At 53.1% G+C, this 19,610-nt stretch overlaps 1 protein-coding gene across 1 annotated transcript; it reads right to left on the bottom strand.

Moving 5' to 3' along the window:
• Positions 1-2,853: 2,853 nt before the first annotated feature.
• Positions 2,854-8,477, bottom strand: LOC149119130 (heat shock transcription factor, Y-linked-like). The gene is made up of 3 exons (XM_089325279.1): positions 7,965-8,477; positions 7,032-7,535; positions 2,854-2,859 (listed from the first exon to the last, which is right to left on the bottom strand). Exons 1-3 carry the CDS (start codon positions 8,475-8,477, stop codon positions 2,854-2,856), a joined length of 1,023 nt encoding a protein of 340 aa, XP_089181405.1.
• Positions 8,478-19,610: the final 11,133 nt, after the last annotated feature.

The following is a 19,610-nucleotide window of genomic DNA, read 5'->3' as shown; positions in this document are numbered from 1 at the left end:
TAATTTGAATCAATTAGTAATTTAAAAAACAAAGAGTTTAAGAAGCTATTACTGAAGCTGCTTTATTGTCCTATCTTGTATGTTATGTTACATGTGTGTACATATTGTCTGTCTACATGGGATAATTGATTAAGAACTCTGTTTTAATTGGCTTATAGATAAAAGATTGCTCATAAGTTTAAACTGCTAAATTAATCAGATACATTTTGATTCATGTGACCTGAGTCTGGATCAGATGTTTTAAACTTGGTGGTAGAAAGAAACTAACACAGTTGTTTTTTTTTTTTAAGATTTATTTTATTTATTTGAAAGAGTTACAGAGAGAGGTAGTGACAGAGAGAGGGTCTTCTACCCACTGCATCACTCCCCAGATGGCTGCAACAGCCAGAGCTGCGCCCATCCAAAGCCAGGAGCCAGGAGCCTCTTCCAGGTCTCCCATGTGGGTGCAGGGGCCCAAGGACTTGGGCCAACTTCTACTGCTTTCCCAGGCCACAGCAGAGAGCTGGATCAGAAGAGGAGCAGCCAGGACATGAACTGGTGGGATACCAGCACTGCAGGCCAAGGCTTTAACTCACTGTGCCACAGTGCCAGCCCCCACCATTTTTATATGTTTGTGCTTGAATTTACTGGCTAAAAAAGCTATACCATGTTAGATATTTAAGAGATGTTTCCAAATACAAGTATCATTAAAATGTATAGAAGTGAGCCGGCGCCGTGGCTCAATAGGCTAATCCTCCGCCTAGCGGCGCCGGCACACCGGGTTCTAGTCCCGGTCGGGGCGCCGGCTTCTGTCCCGGTTGTCCCTCTTCCAGGCCAGCTCTCTGCTATGGCCAGGGAGTGCAGTGGAGGATGGCCCAGGTGCTTGGGCCCTGCACCCCATGGGAGACCAGGAAAAGCACCTGGATCCTGGCTCCTGCCATCGGATCAGCGCGGTGCGCCGGCTGCAGCGGCGGCCATTGGAGGGTGAACCAACGGCAAAGGAAGACCTTTCTCTCTCTGTCTCTCTCTCTCACTGTCCACTCTGCCTATCAAAAATAAAAAATAAATAAAAAAAATAAAAAAATATTAAAAAAAAAGACAAAAAATGTATAGAAGTTTTCATTTGATATTGTTACCATCAGCAAGTGATCTGGGACTTGCTCCCTTATTTCTCTATTCTCTTCAAGGTAGGAAACTGACTATACTGAAGGACTCTCTAGGATGCACGATTTGATCTTTACATATAATAAAAGGGATGGCAAATATATTCTGTAACAGCATACCCAAAATTAAAGCTTAAATTATAATTTTATCGCTTGGATTACTTTGCCATCAGCACAGTAAACAGTCAAAATCTCCCTTTCAGATCAGAAAGGTTTTAAAGTAAGGACATAGCTTTCCTCATGGGCATGAAATAAACCTTTATCAGAACATGTCTGTAATTACAGACTGTAAATTACAGATTTGAGATGGGACTTGAGCACCCCCTTTGACTTGCATCCTCTGGCCTGGTTTAACAAAAACTGGAAGGAAGAGAGCTAGGCTTCAGAAGCAATGTAAAGATGGGTGGAAGGCCTATTAAATGTAGCTCTGTACAGTGATCTGCCATTAGAGACCCAACAGGCCAGTCCACTGCAGTGGCTTTCTTTCTTCTTCTTCTTCTTCTTCTTCTTCTTCTTCTTCTTCTTCTTCTTCTTCTTCTTTTTTTTTTTTGACAGGCAGCATGGGCAGTGAGAGAGAGAGACAGAGAGAAAGGTCTTCCTTTGCCATTGTTCACCCTACAATGGCCACCACGGCCGGCGCACTGCACTGATCTGAAAGCAGGAGCCAGGTACTTATTCTGGTCTCCCATGGGGTGCAGGACCCAAGTACTTGGGCCATCCTCCACTGCACTCCCTGGCCACAGCAGAGAGCTGGCCTGGAAGAGGGGCAACTGGGTCAGAATCCAGCGCCCTGACCGGGACTAGAACCTGGTGTGCCGGTGCCGCAAGGTAGAGGATTAGCCTAGTGAGCCGTGGCGCCTGCCTGTATGAAGCTTTAAAAGGCCCTGACACAGACTCACTTAAAGGATATCAATGGCTAACAAGAGGGCATCGCACAAAATATCAGATACTATTGTTAGACTGATATAAAGCAACTCTTTTTTTTTTTTTTTTGACAGGCAGAGTGGACAGTGAGAGAGAGAGACAGAGAGAAAGGTCTTCCTTTGCTGTTGGTTCACCCTCCAATGGCCGCCGTGGCTGGTGCACTGCGCTGATCCAATGGCAGGAGCCAGGTACTTCTCCTGGTCTCCCATGGGGTGCAGGGCCCAGGCACTTCGGCCATCCTCCACTGCACTCCCTGGCCACAGCAGAGAGCTGGCCTGGAAGAGGGGCAACTGGGACAGAATCCGGCGCCCCGACCAGGACTAGAACCCGGTGTTCCAGTGCTGCAAGGCGAAGGATTAGCCTAGTGAGCCGCGGCGCCGGCCCACCACAGTGGCTTTCAATGAGGTAAGCCTGGACTTTAATAGAAATCAGCTCATTAAGAGCCCTGGCAGCTCTGCCAGCCAAGAGTTGGATCACTGGAAATGGACCTGCCCTGGAGTTGAAGGATACCCAGGTGAGAGTCATGGATCTTATTGGCTCTAAGCTGAAAAGTCTTTCACTCAGCCCAGCTTCCAAGGTGACCACTGCTGCTGAAGGGGTGGCCAAGCAGGGTCTGCAACATTACAGGCAGAACTGTAAATTTCCTGTTGGAGATGCCATCTGCCTTTACCTGGCCAACTCTCCTCCCAGGCCAGCTGGTAATGGAAGTCAACAGGGTGCCTTCCCCAAGGAGGTTCACACCTCTCTTAAAATGTACCCCATGTAAAGAGATAGATGAGTCTGGGCCTCATAACTGACAGGACCATAAAGCCCAGCAGATTATCAAGCCCCTTCTGTCAGGTTCTATTTGCCTCTCAATCAGAGAACTTATTTGTGGCTTAGACAGCAGCTTCCTTAGGTCCTCCACTAGTAACTCTTCTAGACCCTGTCTAGCCCACTTGGGGCCTCATTCCTTTGTAATCACAGCCTCTACTCTAACATCAGTGGCTCTACTCCCAACCTGTGTGTACTGATGGTCCTCTCTCCCACTCAATGTTGTATGATTGTTCAGGATTTTCTCCATAGACAAATCCCTCTACTGATTACCTGTGTGGTCCTTGGGAAAGAGCAGATGAATGTTATACCCACAGGAGCCAGAGATTGGACGCTGACTACCTTCAATTCTGCTTAGCTGTGCAGCATTACTTCCCTTCTGAATAAAAAAATAATAAATAAAAAAAGAGAGAGATTTACCATGCCTAACCTGGGAGTGTCACCTTTGGCATACCCTTAACCCTGAGGAACCAAACAGGCTCTCAGGCCACACCCATCTCAAGCCTCTAAGGCTCCATCAAAAGCAGACAGTCCACTTAATACAGTCATAGTATAACAAGAAAAAAACACCACAGCAAGGGAAGAAGCATCCAAAGAGTATCCACAATGCCAAGCAACAAATGCAGAAACCGAGGAAACAAGATCAAGGAAGACATTATGGCACCCCCAAAATGAACAAGACACCCCAATTCAAGATTATGAAGATGATGAGATAGAAGAAATGAAAGATAGAGATTTCAAAAAATTTATGATAAGAACATTTAGAAGTTTTCAAAAGCAAATCCTTGAACTACAGAAATCCTTACTGGACAGGATTGAAAATCTCTCTCGTGAAAATGAAATTTTAAGGAAGAATCAAAATGAAACACAGAAACTAGTAGAACAGGAAAGTGTAATAGTGAAGAGAAATCAAAATGAAATGAAGAGCTCAATAGATCAAATGACAAACACATTAGAAAGCCTTAAAAACAGAATGGGTGAAGCAGAAGAGAGAATATCGGACTTAGAAGATAGAGCACAGGAAAACATACAGTCAAACCAAAGAAAAGAAGAGGAAATTAGAAATCTAAAAAATATTGTTGGGAATCTACAGGATACTATTGAAAAAACCAACATTCGAGTTCTAGGAGTTCCTGAAGGCATGGAGAGAGAGAAAGGATTAGAAGGCCTTTTTAGTGAGATACTAGCAGAGAACTTTCCAGGTTTGGAGAAGGACAGAGACATCCTAGTACAGGAAGCTCATAGAACCCCCAATAAACATGACCAAAAGAGATCCTCACCACGACACGTGGTAATTAAACTCACCACAGTGAAGCATAAAGAAAAGATCCTAAAATGTGCAAGAGAGAAACGTCAGATTACTCTCAAAGGATCTCCAATTAGACTCACAGACTTGTATGCCAGCAAACAGGGAAATCTATCAGAAATGGAGAGATTCCTGGACACATACAATCTACCTAAATTGAACCAGGAAGACAGAAAACCTAAATGTTCAGGATCACTAGCACTCAGGGAAATGCAAATCAGAACCACAATGAGGTTCCACCTCACCCCGGTTAGAATGGCTCACATTCAGAAATCTACCAACAACAGATGCTGGCGAGGATGTGGGGAAAAAGGGGCACTAACCCACTGTTGGTGGGAATGCAAACTGGTCAAGCCACTATGGAAGTCAGTCTGGAGATTCCTCAGAAACCTGAATATAACCTTACCATACAACCCAGCCATCCCACTCCTTGGAATTTACCCAAAGGAAATTAAATTGGCAAACAAACAAGCTGTCTGCACATTAATGTTTAGTGCAGCTCAATTCACAATAGCTAAGACCTGGAACCAACCTAAATGCCCATCAACAGTAGACTGGATAAAGAAATTATGGGACATGTACTCTATAGAATACTATACAGCAGTCAAAAACAATGAAACCCAGTCATTTGCAACAAGATGGAGAAACCTTGAAAACATCATGCTGAGTGAAATAGGCCAGTCCCAAAGGGACAAATATCATATGTTCTCCCTGATCGGTGACAACTGACTGAGCACCAAAGAGGAAACCTGTTGAAGTGAAATGGACACTGTGAGAAATGGTGACTTGATCAGCTCTTGTCCTGACTGTTGATGTACAATGTAATACTTTATCCATTTTAGTATTTTTTCTTTTTTTGTTCTATTACTATTGGTTGAATTCTGTAATTAACACACAATTCTTCTTAAGTGCTGAAACTTAACTGAAAAGTGATCACTGTTAAACATAAGAGTGGGAATAAGAGAGGGAAGAGATGTGCAATTCGGGACATGCTCAAGCTGACTTACCTCAAACGGTAGAGTTAGAAACATACCAGGGGATTCCAATTCAATCCCATCAAGGTGGCATGTACCAATGCCATCTCACTACTCCCGGTGATTTATTTCAGTTCACAATTGATCACACTGATAGGTCTAAGAGTCAAAGGGATCACACAAACAAGACTAGTGTCTGCTAATACTAACTGATATAATCAAAAAGGGAGAGAACCATCCAATGTGGGAAGCAGGATACACAGCAGACTCATAGAATGGCAGATGTCCTAACAGCACTCTGGCCTCAGAATCAGCCCTTAAGGCATTCAGATCTGGCTGAAGAGCCCATGAGAGTATTTCAGGCATGGAAAGCCAAGACACTCTGGAAAAAAAAAAAAAAAAACACCTAAATGAAAGATCTCTGTGAGTGAGATCCCAGTGGAAAGAATGGGCCATCAAAGAAGGAGGTACCTTTCTCTGAAGGGAGGAGAGAACTTCCACTTTGACTATGACCCTGTCCGAACAAGATCGAAGTCGGCAAACTCAAAAGGCTTCCATAGCCTTGGCGACTCATGACTAGAGCCTAGGGTGATTACTGATGCCATAAACAGGAGTGTCAATTTGTTAAGTCAACAACAGGAGTCACTGTGAACTTACTCCTCATGTAGGATCTCTGTCCTTGGTGTGCTGTACATTGAGATTTAATGCTATAACTAATACTCAAACAGTATTTTTCACTTTATGTTTCTGTGTGGGAGCAAACTGTTGAAATCTTTTTTTTTTTAATTTTTTTTTTTTGACAGGCAGAGTGGACAGTGAGAGAGAGAGATAGAGAGAAAGGTCTTCCTTTGCCGTTGGTTCACCCTCCAATGGCCGCCGCGGCCGGCGCACTGCGGCCGGCGCACCGCGCTGATTCGATGGCAGGAGCCAGGAGCCAGGTGCTTTTCCTGGTCTCCCATGGGGTGCAGGGCCCAAGCACCTGGGCCATCCTCCACTGCACTCCCTGGCCACAGCAGAGAGCTGGCCTGGAAGAGGGGCAACCGGGACAGAATCCGGCGCCCCGACCGGGACTAGAACCCGGTGTGCCGGTGCCGCTAGACGGAGGATTAGCCTAGTGAGCCGCGGCGCTGGCCTGAAATCTTTACTTAATGTATGCTAAACTGATCTTCTGTATATAAAGAGAATCGAAAATGAATCTTGATGTGAATGGAAGGGGAGAGGGAGTGGGAAAGGGGAGGGTTGTGGGTGGGAGGGATGTTATGGGGGGGAAGCCATTGTAATCCATAAGCTGTACTTTGGAAATTTATATTGATTAAATAAAAGCTACCAAAAAAACCAGACTAACTTAAAAAATTGAATAGAATTATGTTCTAGCAATTATTAATGCATTTGCTTTGACCCTGAGAATGCAATGTATTAATACATTTCTTTATAAAATATAAAATGAAATAAAGTTAACTTTCAAATATTCAATGTGAAGTTTCATATCAAATGACTGGAACTTCATAAACTATACAACTAATAGCAGACTAGTCTCCTGTCAATATAAAATATTTACTATAAAACTATATTTTGAAAAGAAAAAAAATCATAAAGTTGAACATGTCATTTTATTGTTCAAGTAATAGAATTTCAGTTATTTTTCCAGAACTGATGAACATAACACCTTTCCGTGTCTAATTTTCATTTAGTCAAAGGTCAGTTAAAATTAGGATATTGGTATATTGAGGATGGTTGATTAGTTGACATTGGCGGGGAGGCAGCAGTTCTACTAGCTATCATTGGCATAGTGAACCATGGATTGCTTGCTGTTAACGTGCTAGAAAAAGGACCCACAATTGTTGCTAAAGAAGGATGTCTAGGTGCAAAAACAGGACGGTTTGCCATCAGTCCAAAATAATTATTCTGTACAGGAGACAATATTTGAAATTGGGAAATAGAAGTTGTAGTTGTCACAACATTCAGGATATGGCCATGTGCTTGAGAGTAGGTGCTATATGAATGCCTATGAGAAGTGGTCATTTGATTTAAAAGAGCATGTTGATTTGTTACAAATTGTACTGATGGTGCAATTAAAGTTGATGATGGAGTCAAAATATTACTTGTCACTGGATCATTTGAATTAGCAATTCTGTGGCTAGTAGGAGGCACATTTAAATTTGTAGAAGTTGAAAGTAACCTTTCTTCATTAGTTTCTGTAGATGAGCTAGGATTTTGAGTATGCACATACTCGCCTGCACTGTGGTATGTCTTGTCAAGATTGTGAACTAAAGAAGCAGATGGTGGAGATGTGTGTTTAATCCCAACTCTGCGCTTCATTCTTACTAGAAGTTGGGGACATCCTCGCTTAAAATTTGGATTCTGATAGAACAGTAACTGAAACCAAAGGAGAAAGCATTTAGTGATACTTCAAACCAAGAGTCACAAATTAATATATATGAATATATGCAATCTATGAATAAATGAATAGATAAAATTATAAAATCTAAAATATCAGGTTCAACATAATTACAACAAATAAAACTTGATTATTCCTAAATGTAAAAGTTAGCAAACATTTAAATATGATAACCGTTCCACTAAACTGACCTTAACTTCTTTGTGTGGAGCTCATTGATAAGATTCAAAATAACTAGTAACATTGCTTATATTTTTGAATTTCAAACTTTCTTCTCATAAAAATTTAATGTTGATCCAGCTAATTTTAAACTTTGTGTCTTACTCCATAAATAAATATATTAAGTGAGGTACAAACTAAACTTAGTTGTGATGCCTACATTAGTTGTAAGTGAATATGTTGAATACCTTGCTAAAAACAGGTATGTTGTTTTCTTCTTCCAGAAAGTCAGTCAGGGATGCAGAGCTTTGGAAATCTTGTCGTATTTTTCTAAATCCATAAAGGTTAAGCTGTCGAACTAAACTTTTCATGCTGTCTGTTTCAAATATCTTAAAAGGGGTCTTTCTTTCCAACACTTCTTTCTTAAAGTATTCTTCATTTATCACAATAGAAGTCCCATTTTCGTCCCACCAAATTGACTTAAATTGATCACTTTCAACTATCTTCCAAAGTTTTACAGGAAAGGTCAGAGAAACAAAATCATTCCCTTCTGGGGTGTCAGACATACAAAGTGTATAGCGTGGTCTTTTTATCAAGGGTCCTTCAGATAAAGCTTGAAAGGCATTTTCTTCAACTACAGACCTTAAATCCAAGTCATTATCAATTGTGGGATACCAGCCTGGAGCTTCAGTGGTGTTTTCTGAATCAGTTGTTCCACTCTGAGGAGAGACACCTTGAACTTCTGAGGGAACCTGGGCCATCTCAAATAAATTTTTCTTTGGCTTCTGCCTGGTTTTGAGAACTGAGGCCTCAAATGTTGCTTTAGTAGACTTACACAAGACTAGCTGATGTCAGCCATCACCATGGTCCTGAGTTACTGTGACATCATAAGAGGACTTGTCTCTTAGCAATGCAAATATGACTTTCTGCCTAATGTTGGTTTTCCTCCCTGCAAAACAAGTTAAAATAAAACATTCACAGATAATTTACACAATACACATGTTGCAAAGTCTTGTCGCAGCAAATATTTTGGTTAAATAAAATGGATAAAATGCCTAAATTAGAAGTTTTCCCTTCTTTCTAGCTACATTCTTTACTAAACTTTCATAAGTTGAATGATTCCTGCATGCCAGGAATAAATTTGACTTGGTCCTGATGCACATTCTTGCTGATACATTGTTGGATTTAATTATATCGTACTTTGTTGAGGACTTTTGCATCTATATTCATCAGACATTGCTCTATAATTATCTTTCCTTATTGTATCTTTTTCTGGTTTTAGAATTAGGTGATGCTGGCCTCATAAAAGGAGTCTGGGATAATATCCATGTTTTCAAAAGCTTGAGAACAATTGGAATCAATTTTTCTTTGGATCATGTTCAGCATTGAAGTCATCCAGTCCTCAGTTTCTCAATGTCGTGGAGGGTCTTTATTAATAATTCAACTGCTGGGTACCAAAAAGTATGCTGTGCCCAGATCATTAGATCCCTGCAGAGACCCCCAGAGTGTCGATCACACCGAACTGCAAAAGCAAGGTTTATTCAGGAGTACAAGCCGCGACAGGGACCCCATCCAACCAACCAGCACAGCAGAGGAAGGAGTGAGGCCCCGATCTTTCTTAGGGAGAGTTTTTAAAGGGAAAAAGGGCTACATCAGCAGGAAAACGGAGTTACATACAACATGGAAGCTTTGGATACAGGGAGTCACAGGGGGGCTTACAGCACAGAAGCTTTGGATGCAGGGAGTTACTTTGTTCAGCAATCTCTACTGTACTGAAGCCAGAATCCACTTCCTTGACTTCACCGGGAACCTGTCAGTCTGCTGCCAGGACCTCACTCCCTGAGGCTGCCCTGTGTGGCCCTGATGGTACCTAGACCTGACAGCCTGTGCCCAGAACCCAACTTCCTGTGGCTGTGCTGAGTAGCATTGACTGTACATGTCAATCTGTAACAGGAACCCAACATCCTTAGGTCCGCAGACTGCTCCTGATGGGACTGGAAACCTGTCTGTCTGTGGCCATCACACCAACTTTTTGCTCCCCTGCCTGCCCATGAGTGGATCAGGAACCTGTGAGTCTGAGGCCAGAACCCCACACTCTTAGCCTCCCTGCCAGGCCATAAGGACCAGGAACATGTAAGTCTGCAGTCAGAACCATATCTCCTTTGTTCCCCTGCCTGGCCTTACTAGACCGGACCCTGTCAATCTTCAGTCATAACCCCATGTTCTTAGCTCCCTTGCCTGCCCCTGATGGACCCGCAACCTGTCAGTCTCCCGCCAGAACCCCACCTCCTTGGGTCCCCTTCCTGCCCCTGACTGGACCAGGAACCTGTCAGTCTGCGCCCAAACCCCAAGGCCTTAGCTCCCCTGCCGGCCCACAACTGCACCGGGAAACTGTCACTCTGCCGCCAGAACCCCACCCCCTTGGCGGTCCTGCCTGCCCCAGACTGGACGGGACCCTGTCAGTCTCCCGCCAGAACCCCACCTCCTTGGCTCCCCTGCCAGCTCCTGACTCGGACCAAAAGCTGCCCGTCGTCAACCAGAACCCCGCATCCCTAGCTCCCCTGCCTGCCCCTGCCTGGACCGGGAACCTGTCAGTCTCCCGCCAGACACCCACCCCCTTAGCTCCCCTGCCTGCCCCTGATTGGACCGGGATCCTGTCAGTCTCCCGCCTAAACCCCCAGCCCCTCGGCGCTCCTTCTGCCCCTGACTGGACGGGGAACCTGTCAGTCTCCCGCCAGAACCCCACCTCCTTGGCTCCCCTGCCAGCTCCTGACTCGGACCAAAAGCTGCCCGTCGTCAACCAGAACCCCGCATCCCTAGCTCCCCTGCCTGCCCCTGCCTGGACCGGGAACCTGTCAGTCTCCCGCCTAAACCCCACCCCCTAGGCGGTGCTGCCTGCCCCTGACTGGACCGGGATCCTGTCAGTCTCCCGCCAGCACCCCACCCCCTTGGCGCTCCTTCTGCCCCTGACTGCACGGGGAACCTGTCAGTCTCCCGCCTAAACCCCACCCCCTTGGCGGTGCTGCCTGCCCCTGATTGGACCGGGATCCTGTCACTCTCCCGCCTAAACCCCACCCCCTTGGCGCTCCTTCTGCCCCTGACTGGACCGGGAACCTGTCAGTCTCCCGCCTAAACCCCACCCCCTTGGCGGTGCTGCCTGCCCCTGACTGGACCGGGATCCTGTCAGTCTCCCGCCAGCACCCCACCCCCTTGGCGCTCCTTCTGCCCCTGACTGGACCGGGAATCTGTCAGTCTCCCGCCAGCACCCCACCCCCTCAGCGCTCCTGCTGCCCCTAACGCGACCCGGAAGCTGCCGGAGGGCGCCTCCTCCCGCCCTCTGCACTGCCGCTAATGACTTTTTCCAGTGCGCGCTCAGAACGCCACCTCCTTCCTCGCCGGTGGCTGCCTGGCCTCCCTGGACGAGTGAGGCGCAGGTCTCGGTTCAGAACCTCGCCCTCTGCCCGGCCCTGACTGGCTCTGCTGGATGAGGAGGAACAGTCCGGCCTGTCCCGCCCGTGCTGGGCGCGGGCAGGCAGCGTCGCAGAAGACAGGTTCTGGGCTCCTCCTGCGCGTTCCTCCTCCCAGACAAGGGCAGGCAGGGCCAAGCTACAGGGCGAGGTTCTGGCGGACGGACAGGCGGGTACGCGCCCGCTCAGGGGCTGCCAGGGACGTGCGGGACCCAGACCCGAAGCTGCCCGGTCGGGTCCGAGCTGGACATGGGCGGGACGACTGCCGCGTGGTGCGCGCAGACGTCACTTCCCGCGTCCAGTCAGGAGCCGCGAGGGGCGTGGCTCGAGGCGGTTCCTTTCCACACCATTTCCGCCCCGAGCCGCAGAAACAGGGCGACACAACCACTCAGCATCTGATTGGCAACGGAGTCTGAGACCGCGTGAAGCCAATGGCTGCCCGACCTGTCACTCAGACGAGCCCAGCCGCAGAGCGCCCTGCCGCTGAGGCTTTGGGGAGTTGTAGTCTTCCCGGTCCACCCTGTCCAAGCAGAGGGTGGCTGGACAATGTAAAACCAGGGAATATGGCCCACAGATGATAAAAGAAAAATGATCATTTAGGTCAGGAAAATTAGGCCTCAGAGCTTTTTTTTTTTTTTTTTTGAAAGAAAAGAAAGCTTTCTCAGCTCTTACATATAGAATTTCCGCCCCGAGCAGACGCCTCCGAAACAGGAAGCACACACCCACCCCGCGTCTGAGCGGTTCGGAGTCTGAGACCGGGAAAGCCATTGGGTCGGCTACCTGTCACTCAGGCCAGTACAGCCCACACGTAGAGCGTCGCCGGCGCCGCTGAGGCTTCCGGGAGTTGTAGTCTCCCCGCCCCGCTCTGTGCAAGCCGAGCGTGGCTGGACAATGTGAAACCAGGGAATATGGCCCACAGATGATAAAAGAAAAATGATAACTTAGGTCAGGAAAATTAGATCATAGAGCTTTTATTTTCAAGAAAAGAGAGTAAACCCCACCCCCTCGGCGCTCCTTCTGCCCCTGAGTGGACGGGGAACCTGTCAGTCTCCCGCCTAAACCCCACCCCTTTAGCGCTCCCCTTCCTGCACCTGACTGGACGGGGAACTTGTCAGTCTCCCGCCTAAACCCCACCCTCTTGGCGCTATTTCTGCCCCTGTGGACGGGGAACCTGTCACTCTCCCGCCTAAACCCCACCCTCTTGGCGCTATTTCTGCCCCTGACTGGACGGGGATCCTGTCACTCTCCCGCCTAAACCCCACCCCCTTGGCGCTCCTTCTGCCCCTGACTGGACGGGGAACCTGTCAGTCTCCCGCCTAAACCCCACCCCTTTGGCGATGCTGCCTGCCCCTGACTGGACGGGGAACCTGTCAGTCTCCCGCCTAAACCCCACCCCCTTGGAGGTGCTGCCTGCCCCTGACTGGACCGGGATCCTGTCAGTCTCCCGCCAGCACCCCACCCCCTTAGCGCTCCTTCTGCCCCTGACTGGACCGGGAATCTGTCAGTCTCCCGCCTAAACCCCACCCCCTTAGCGCTCCTGCTGCCCCTAAGGCGACCCGGAAGCTGCCCGAGTGCGCCTCCTCCCGCCCTCTGCACTGCCGCTAATGACTTTTTCCAGTGCGCGCTCAGAACGCCACCTCCTTCCTCGCCGGTGGCTGCCTGGCCTCCCTGGACGAGTGAGGCGCAGGTCTAGGTTCAGAACCTCGCCCTCTGCCCGGCCCTGACTGGCTCTGCTGGATGAGGAGGAACAGTCCGGCCTGTCCCGCCCGTGCTGGGCGCGGGCAGGCAGCGTGGCAGAAGACAGGTTCTGGGCTCCTCCTGCGCGTTCCTCCTCCCAGACAAGGGCAGGCAGGGCCAAGCTACAGGGCGAGGTTCTGGCGGACGGACAGGCGGGTACGCGCCCGCTCAGGGGCTGCCAGGGACGTGCGGGACACAGACCCGAAGCTGCCCGTCCGGTCCGAGCTGGACATGGGCGGGACGACTGCCGCGTGGTGCGCGCAGACGTCACTTCCCGCGTCCAGTCAGGAGCCGCGAGGGGCGTGGCTCGAGGCGGTTCCTTTCCACACCATTTCCGCCCCGAGCCGCAGAAACAGGGCGACACAACCACTCAGCATCTGATTGGCAACGGAGTCTGAGACCGCGTGAAGCCAATGGCTGCCCGACCTGTCACTCAGACGAGCCCAGCCGCAGAGCGCCCTGCCGCTGAGGCTTTGGGGAGTTGTAGTCTCCCCGGTCCACCCTGTCCAAGCAGAGGGTGGCTGGGCAATGTGAAACCAGGAAATATGGCCCACAGATGATAAAAGGAAAATGATAGCTCAGGTCAGGAAAATTAGGCCTCACAGCTTTTTTTCTAAGAAGAGAAAGAAGACAGCTGGGTTGAAACACGGTTCCTTTCCACACCATTTCCGCCCCGAGCAGACGCCTCCGAAACAGGAAGCACACACCCACCCCACGTCTGAGTGGTCCGGAGTCTGAGACCGGGGAAGCCATTGGGTCGGCTACCTGTCACTCAGGCCAGTACAGCCCACACGTAGAGCGTCGCCGCCGCCGCTGAGGCTTCGGGGAGGTGTAGTATCCCCGCCCGGCTCTGTGTAAGCCGGAGGGAATCCATAGACTCGGATGGAGCCTTAGGAACCCAGATAGAGCCTTAGGAATTCGGATGGAGTCTTAGGGACCCGGATGGAGGTCAGAGACTCGGATGGAGCCTTAGGTACCCGGAAGGAGCCAAGAGACCCGGATGCAGCCCAGAGACTCGGATGGAGCCCAGAGAACCCGATGGAATCCAGAGACCTGGAGGTGGCCCTGGGGACCCGGATGTGGCAATGGGGACTCGGATGTGGCCCGGAGACCCTGGTGGAGCCCAGAGACCTCGATGGAGCCTTAGGAACCTGGAGTGATCCTAGAGACTCGGAGGGAGCCTTATACACAAGATGGAGCCTTAAGAACCCGGATGGAGCCCAGAGCATCGGATGGAGTCCAGAGATTCGAATGGTGCCCAGAGACCCGGATGGAGCCCAGAGACCCGGATGGAGCCCAGTGACCCCGATGTGGCCCAGAGACCCGGATGGAGCCCAGTGACCCGGATGGAGCTCAGAGAGCCCGATGTGGCCCAGAGACCCGGATAGAGCCCAGAGACTCGGATGGGGCCCAGAGACCTGGATGGAGCCCAGAGACTCTAATGGAGCCCAGAGACCCAGATGGAGTGCAGTGACCCAGATGTGGCCCTGGAGACCCGGGTGGAGCACAGAGACCGGAATGGATCCTTAGCGACCCGGATTGAGCCCAGTTACCAGAATGGAGCCTTAGGGACCTGGATGGAGCCTTAGGGACCTGGATGGAGCCCAGAAACCCGGATGGAGTCTTAGGGTCCCGGATGGATCCTTAGGGACCCTAATGGAGCCCAGAGACCCGGATGGAGCCCAGAGACTCGGATGGAGCCTTAGGGACCCGAATGGAGCCTTAGGGACCCGGATGGAGCCCAGAGACTTGGATGGAGCCCAGAGACCCGGATGGTGCCTTAGGGACCCGGATAGAGCCTTACGGACCCGGTTGGAGCCTTAGGGACCCGGATGGAGCCTTAGGGATCGGGATGGAGCCCAGATACCCAGATGGTGCCTTAGGGACCCGGATAGAGCCTTACGGACCCGGTTGGAGCCTTAGGGACCTGGATGGAGCCTTAGGGATTGGGATGGAGCCCAGAGACCCAGATGGTGCCTTAGGGACCCGGATAGAGCCTTACGGACCCGGTTGGAGCCTTAGGGACCCGGATGGAGCCTTACGGATCGGGATGGAGCCCAGAGACCAGGATGAAGCCCAGAAACCCGGATGGAGCCCAGAGACTCGAATGGAGCCCATAGACTCAGATCGAGCCTTAGGGACCCGGATGGAGCCCAGAGACCCGAATGGAGCCTTAGGGACTGGATGGAACCTTAGGGACCCAGATGTGGCCCAGAGACCCGGATGGAGCCCAGAGACTCGGATGGAGCCCAGAGACCCAGATGTATCCCAGAGAACTGGATGTGGTCCTGAAGACCCAGATGTGGCCCTGGGGACCCGGAAGTGGCCCTGGAGAACCGGAAAGTGGCTATGGGGACTCGGATGTGGCCCTTGGGCCCCGGGTGGAGCTCTGGGACCCAGATATGGCCCTGGAGGGAGCCCTGGAGATCCGGATGTGGCCCTGGACGCTGGTGTGGTCCTGGAGACCCGGGTGTGGCCCTGGAGACCTGGGTGTGGCCCTGCGGACCCAGATGTGGCCCTGGGAAACCCAGGTGGAGCCCTGGGAGACCGATGTGGCCCTGGGGACCCAGATGTGGCCATGAAGACCTGGATGTGGCTCTGGGGACCCGGATGCAGCCCTGGACCCGGGTGGAGCCCTGGGACGCAGATGTGGCCCTGGAGGGAGCCCTGGAGACCCAGATGTGGTCATGGAGACCCGGAGGTTGCCCTAGACACCACGATGTGGCCCTGGGGGACCCGGATGTGGCCTGGAGGCCCGGATGGAGCCCTGGGGAACTGGATGTGGCCCTGGAGACCCGGATGTGGCCCTGCGGACCCGGATGGAGTCTTAGGGATCAGGATGGAGCCCAGAGACCCGGATGGAGCCCAGAGACCTGGATGGAGTCCAGAGATTTGGATGGAGCCCTGGGACCCAGTTTTAGCACTGGAGGGAGCCCTGGAGACCTGGATGTGGCTGTGGAGAGCCGGGTGGAGCCCTGGGGAGCCAGATGTGGCCCTGGAGACTCGGATGTGGCCCTGGGAAACCCGGATGCGGTCCTGGAGACCCAGATGTGGCCCTGGAGACCCAGGTGTAGCCCTGGGATTCAGATGTGGCCCTGGAGACCCGGATTTTTACATGGGGACCAGGATGTGGCCCTGGAAACCTGGATGGAACCCTGGGGACCTGATATGACCGTGGAGACCCGGATGTGGCCCTGGAGATCCGGATGTGGCCCTGGAGACCCTGATGTGGCCCTAGAGACCCGGGTTTGCCCCTGAGACCCCTATGTGGCCCTAGAGACCTGGGTGTGCCCCTGAGACCCCTATGTGGCCCTGGAGACACGGGTGGGGCCCTGGAGGGAGCCCTGGAGACCCAGTTGTGGCCCTAGAGACCCGGATGTGGCACTGGAGACCCGGATGTGGTCCTGGAGATCCGGATGGTGCCCTAGGGACATGGATGTGACTCTGGGGACCGAATGTGGCCCTTGGAGACCTGGATGTGGCCCTGGAGACCTGGATGTGCCCCTGGAGATCTGGATGTGGCCCGGAGACCCGGGTTGAGCCCAGAGACCCGGATGTGGCCCAGAGACCTGAATGGAGCCCAGGGACCTAAATGGAGCCCAGACCCAGATGGAGCCCAAAGACCCGGATGGAGCCCAGAGACTCGGATGGAGCCCAGAAACCCGGATGGAGCCCAGAGACCCAGATGTGGCCCTGAGGAACCGGATATGGCCCTAAGACCCCAATGTGTCCCTGGAGACTCAGATCTGGCCATGGAGACCTGGATGTGGCCCTGGACACCCAGATGGAGCCCTGGGGACTCGGATGCTGCCCTGGGGACCCTGATGTGGCCCTAGAGACACGGATGTGGCCCTGGGGGACCCGGATGTGGCCCTGGGGACCCGGATGTGGCCCTGGAGACACGGATGTGGCCCTAGAGATGGGGATGTAGCCCTGGAGACCCAGAAGGAGCCCTGGGTACCCGGATGTGTCCCTAGAGACCCGGGTGGAGCCCTGGGGACTCGGGTGTGGCCAGGGGACCCGGATGTGGCCCTGGGGACCTGATGGGGCACTGGAGACCCCGATGTGGCCCTGGAGACCCAGGTGGGGCCCTGGGGACGCGGATGTGGCCCTGGGGACCCGGTTGGAGCCGTGGGAGACCTGGATGTGGCCCTGGGGACCCAGATGTGGCCCTGGAGACACAAATGTGCCCCTGGAGAACCGGTTGGAGCCCTGGGACACAGAAGTGGCCCTGGATGGCGCCCTGAAGACCCGGATGTGGCCCTGGAGACCAGGACGTGGCCCTGAAGCACCAGATATGGCCCTAAGACATTGATGTGTCCCTGGAGACTTGGATATTGCCATGGAGACCTGGATGTGGCCCTGGACACCCAGATGGAGCCCTGGGGATCCGGATGCAGCCCTGGGGACCCGGATGTGGCCCTAGAGACGGGGATGTGGCCCTGGAAACCCGGAAGGAGCCCTGGGGACCTGGATGTGGCCATGGAGACCCGGATGTGGCCCTGAGGACCCGATGGGGCACTGGAGACCCGGGTGTGGCCCTGGAGACTCAGGTGTGGCCCTGGGGACGCGGATGTGGACCTGGGGATCCGGATGTGTCCCTAGAAACCCGGGTGGAGCCCTAGGAGACCCGGATGTGGCCCTAGAGATCCGGATGTGGCCCTGGGGTCCCGGATGTGGCCCTGTAGGGATCCCTAAAGACCCAGATGTGGCCCTGGAGACCCGGATGTGGCCCTGGAGACCCGGGTGGAGCCCTGGGATCGAGATGTGGCCCTGGAAACCTGGATGGAGCCCTGGGGATCCGGATGTGACACTAGACATCCGGATGTGGCCCTGGGGACCCGGATGTGGCCCTGGAGACCCGAGTGTGCCCCTGAGACCCCGATGTGGCCCTGGAGACCCGGGTGGGGCCCTGGAGGGAGCCTTGGTGACTTGGATGTGGCCCTAGAGACCCAGATGTGTTCCTGGAGACCCAGATGGAGCCCTAGAGACCTGGATGTGGCCCTGGAGATCCGGGTGTGGCCCTGGAGACATGGGTGAGGCCCTGGAGACCCCGATGTGGCCCTGGAGACCCCGATGTGGCCCTGGTTACATGGGTGGGGACCTGGAGGGAACCCTAGAGAACCGGCTGTGGTCCTGGAGACCCGGATGGTACCCTAGAGACCCGGATGCGGCCCTGGAGATCCGGATGTGGCCCTAGTCACCCAGATGTGACCCTGGGATCCCTGATGTGGCTCTAGAAAATCAGATATTGCCCTGGGGCCGGAAGTGGCCCTGGAGACCCGGGTGTGGCCCTGGAGAGCCGGATGGTGCCCTAGGGACATGGATGTGACTCTGGGGACCGAATGTGGCCCTTGAAATCCGGTTGTGGCCCTGGAGACCCGGATGTGGCCCTGGGATACCACAATGTGGCCCTGGGGACCTGGATGTGGCCCTGGATACCCCAATGTGGCCCTGGAGACCGGGGTGGGGCCCTGCATGGAGCTCTGGAGACCCATATGTGTCCCTAGAAACCCGGATGTGGACCTAGAGACCCAGATGTGGCCCTGGAGACCAGGACGTGGCTCTGCAGACCCGGATGTGGCCCATGAGACCCAGATGTCACCCTGGAGATCCGGATGTGGCCCTGGAGACCTGGATGTAGCCCTGGAGATCCGGATGTGGCGCTAGACACCCTGATGTGACCCTGGGAGACCTGGATGTGGCTCTGGACACTGGGATGTGGCCCTGGGTACCCGGATATGGCCCTGGGGACCCGGATGTGTCCCTGGAGACCTGGATGTGACCCTGAGGACCCAATGGGGCACTGGAGACCAGAGTGTGGACCTGGAGACCCTGGTGTGGCCCTGGAAACCTGGGTGGGGCCCTGGGGATGCGGATGTGGCCCTGGGGACCCAGGTGGAGCCCTGGAAGACCTAGATGTGGCCCTGGGGGACCTGGATGTGGGCCTGGGGGACCCAGGTGGAGCCCTGGGAGACCCAGATGTGGCCCTGGGGACCCGGGATGTGGCCCTGGGGACCCGGATGTGGCCCTGGAGACCTGGATGTGGCCCTGGAGACCTGGATGTGGCCCTGGAGACCCGATGGGGCACTGGAGACCCAGGTGTGGACCTGGGGAACCGAGTGGAGCCCTGGGAGACCTGGATGTGGCCCTGGGGACCCGGATGTGTCCGTGGAGAACCGGGTGGAGCCTTGGGGCACAGAAGTGGCCCTGGCGGGAGCCCTGAAGACCTGGATGTGGCCCTGGAGACCCGGATGTGGCCCTGGAGACCCCAATGTAGCCCTTGAGATCCGGATGTGGCCCAGGAGACCCGGATGTGGCCCTGGAGACCTGGGTGGAGCCCTGGGACCAAGATGTGGCCCTTGAGTGAGCCCTGGAGACCCGGATGTGGCCCTGGGGGATCGAGATGTGTCCCTGGAGAGCCGGTTGCGGCCCTGGAGACCCGGATGTGGCCCTAGGGACCTGGATGTGGCCCTGGGACCCGGGTGTGGACCTGGGAACCCGGATGTGGCCCTGGGAGAACCGGATGTGGCCCTGGAGACCTTATGTGGACCTGGATGGAGCCCTGGGAGACCCGGATGTGGACTTGGGAACCCGGATGTGGACCTGGGGGACCCGGATGGAGCCCTGGGAGACCCGGATGTAGCGATGGAGACCCGGATGTGGCTCTGGAGACCCGGGTGTGGACCT

Source organism: Oryctolagus cuniculus, chromosome Y (genome assembly GCF_051225735.1).
Source record: "Oryctolagus cuniculus isolate XC-2025 breed Fujian yellow rabbit chromosome Y, ASM5122573v1, whole genome shotgun sequence".
Lineage (NCBI taxonomy): Eukaryota > Metazoa > Chordata > Mammalia > Lagomorpha > Leporidae > Oryctolagus > Oryctolagus cuniculus.
This window is presented reverse-complemented; position numbering and strand designations above follow the sequence as displayed.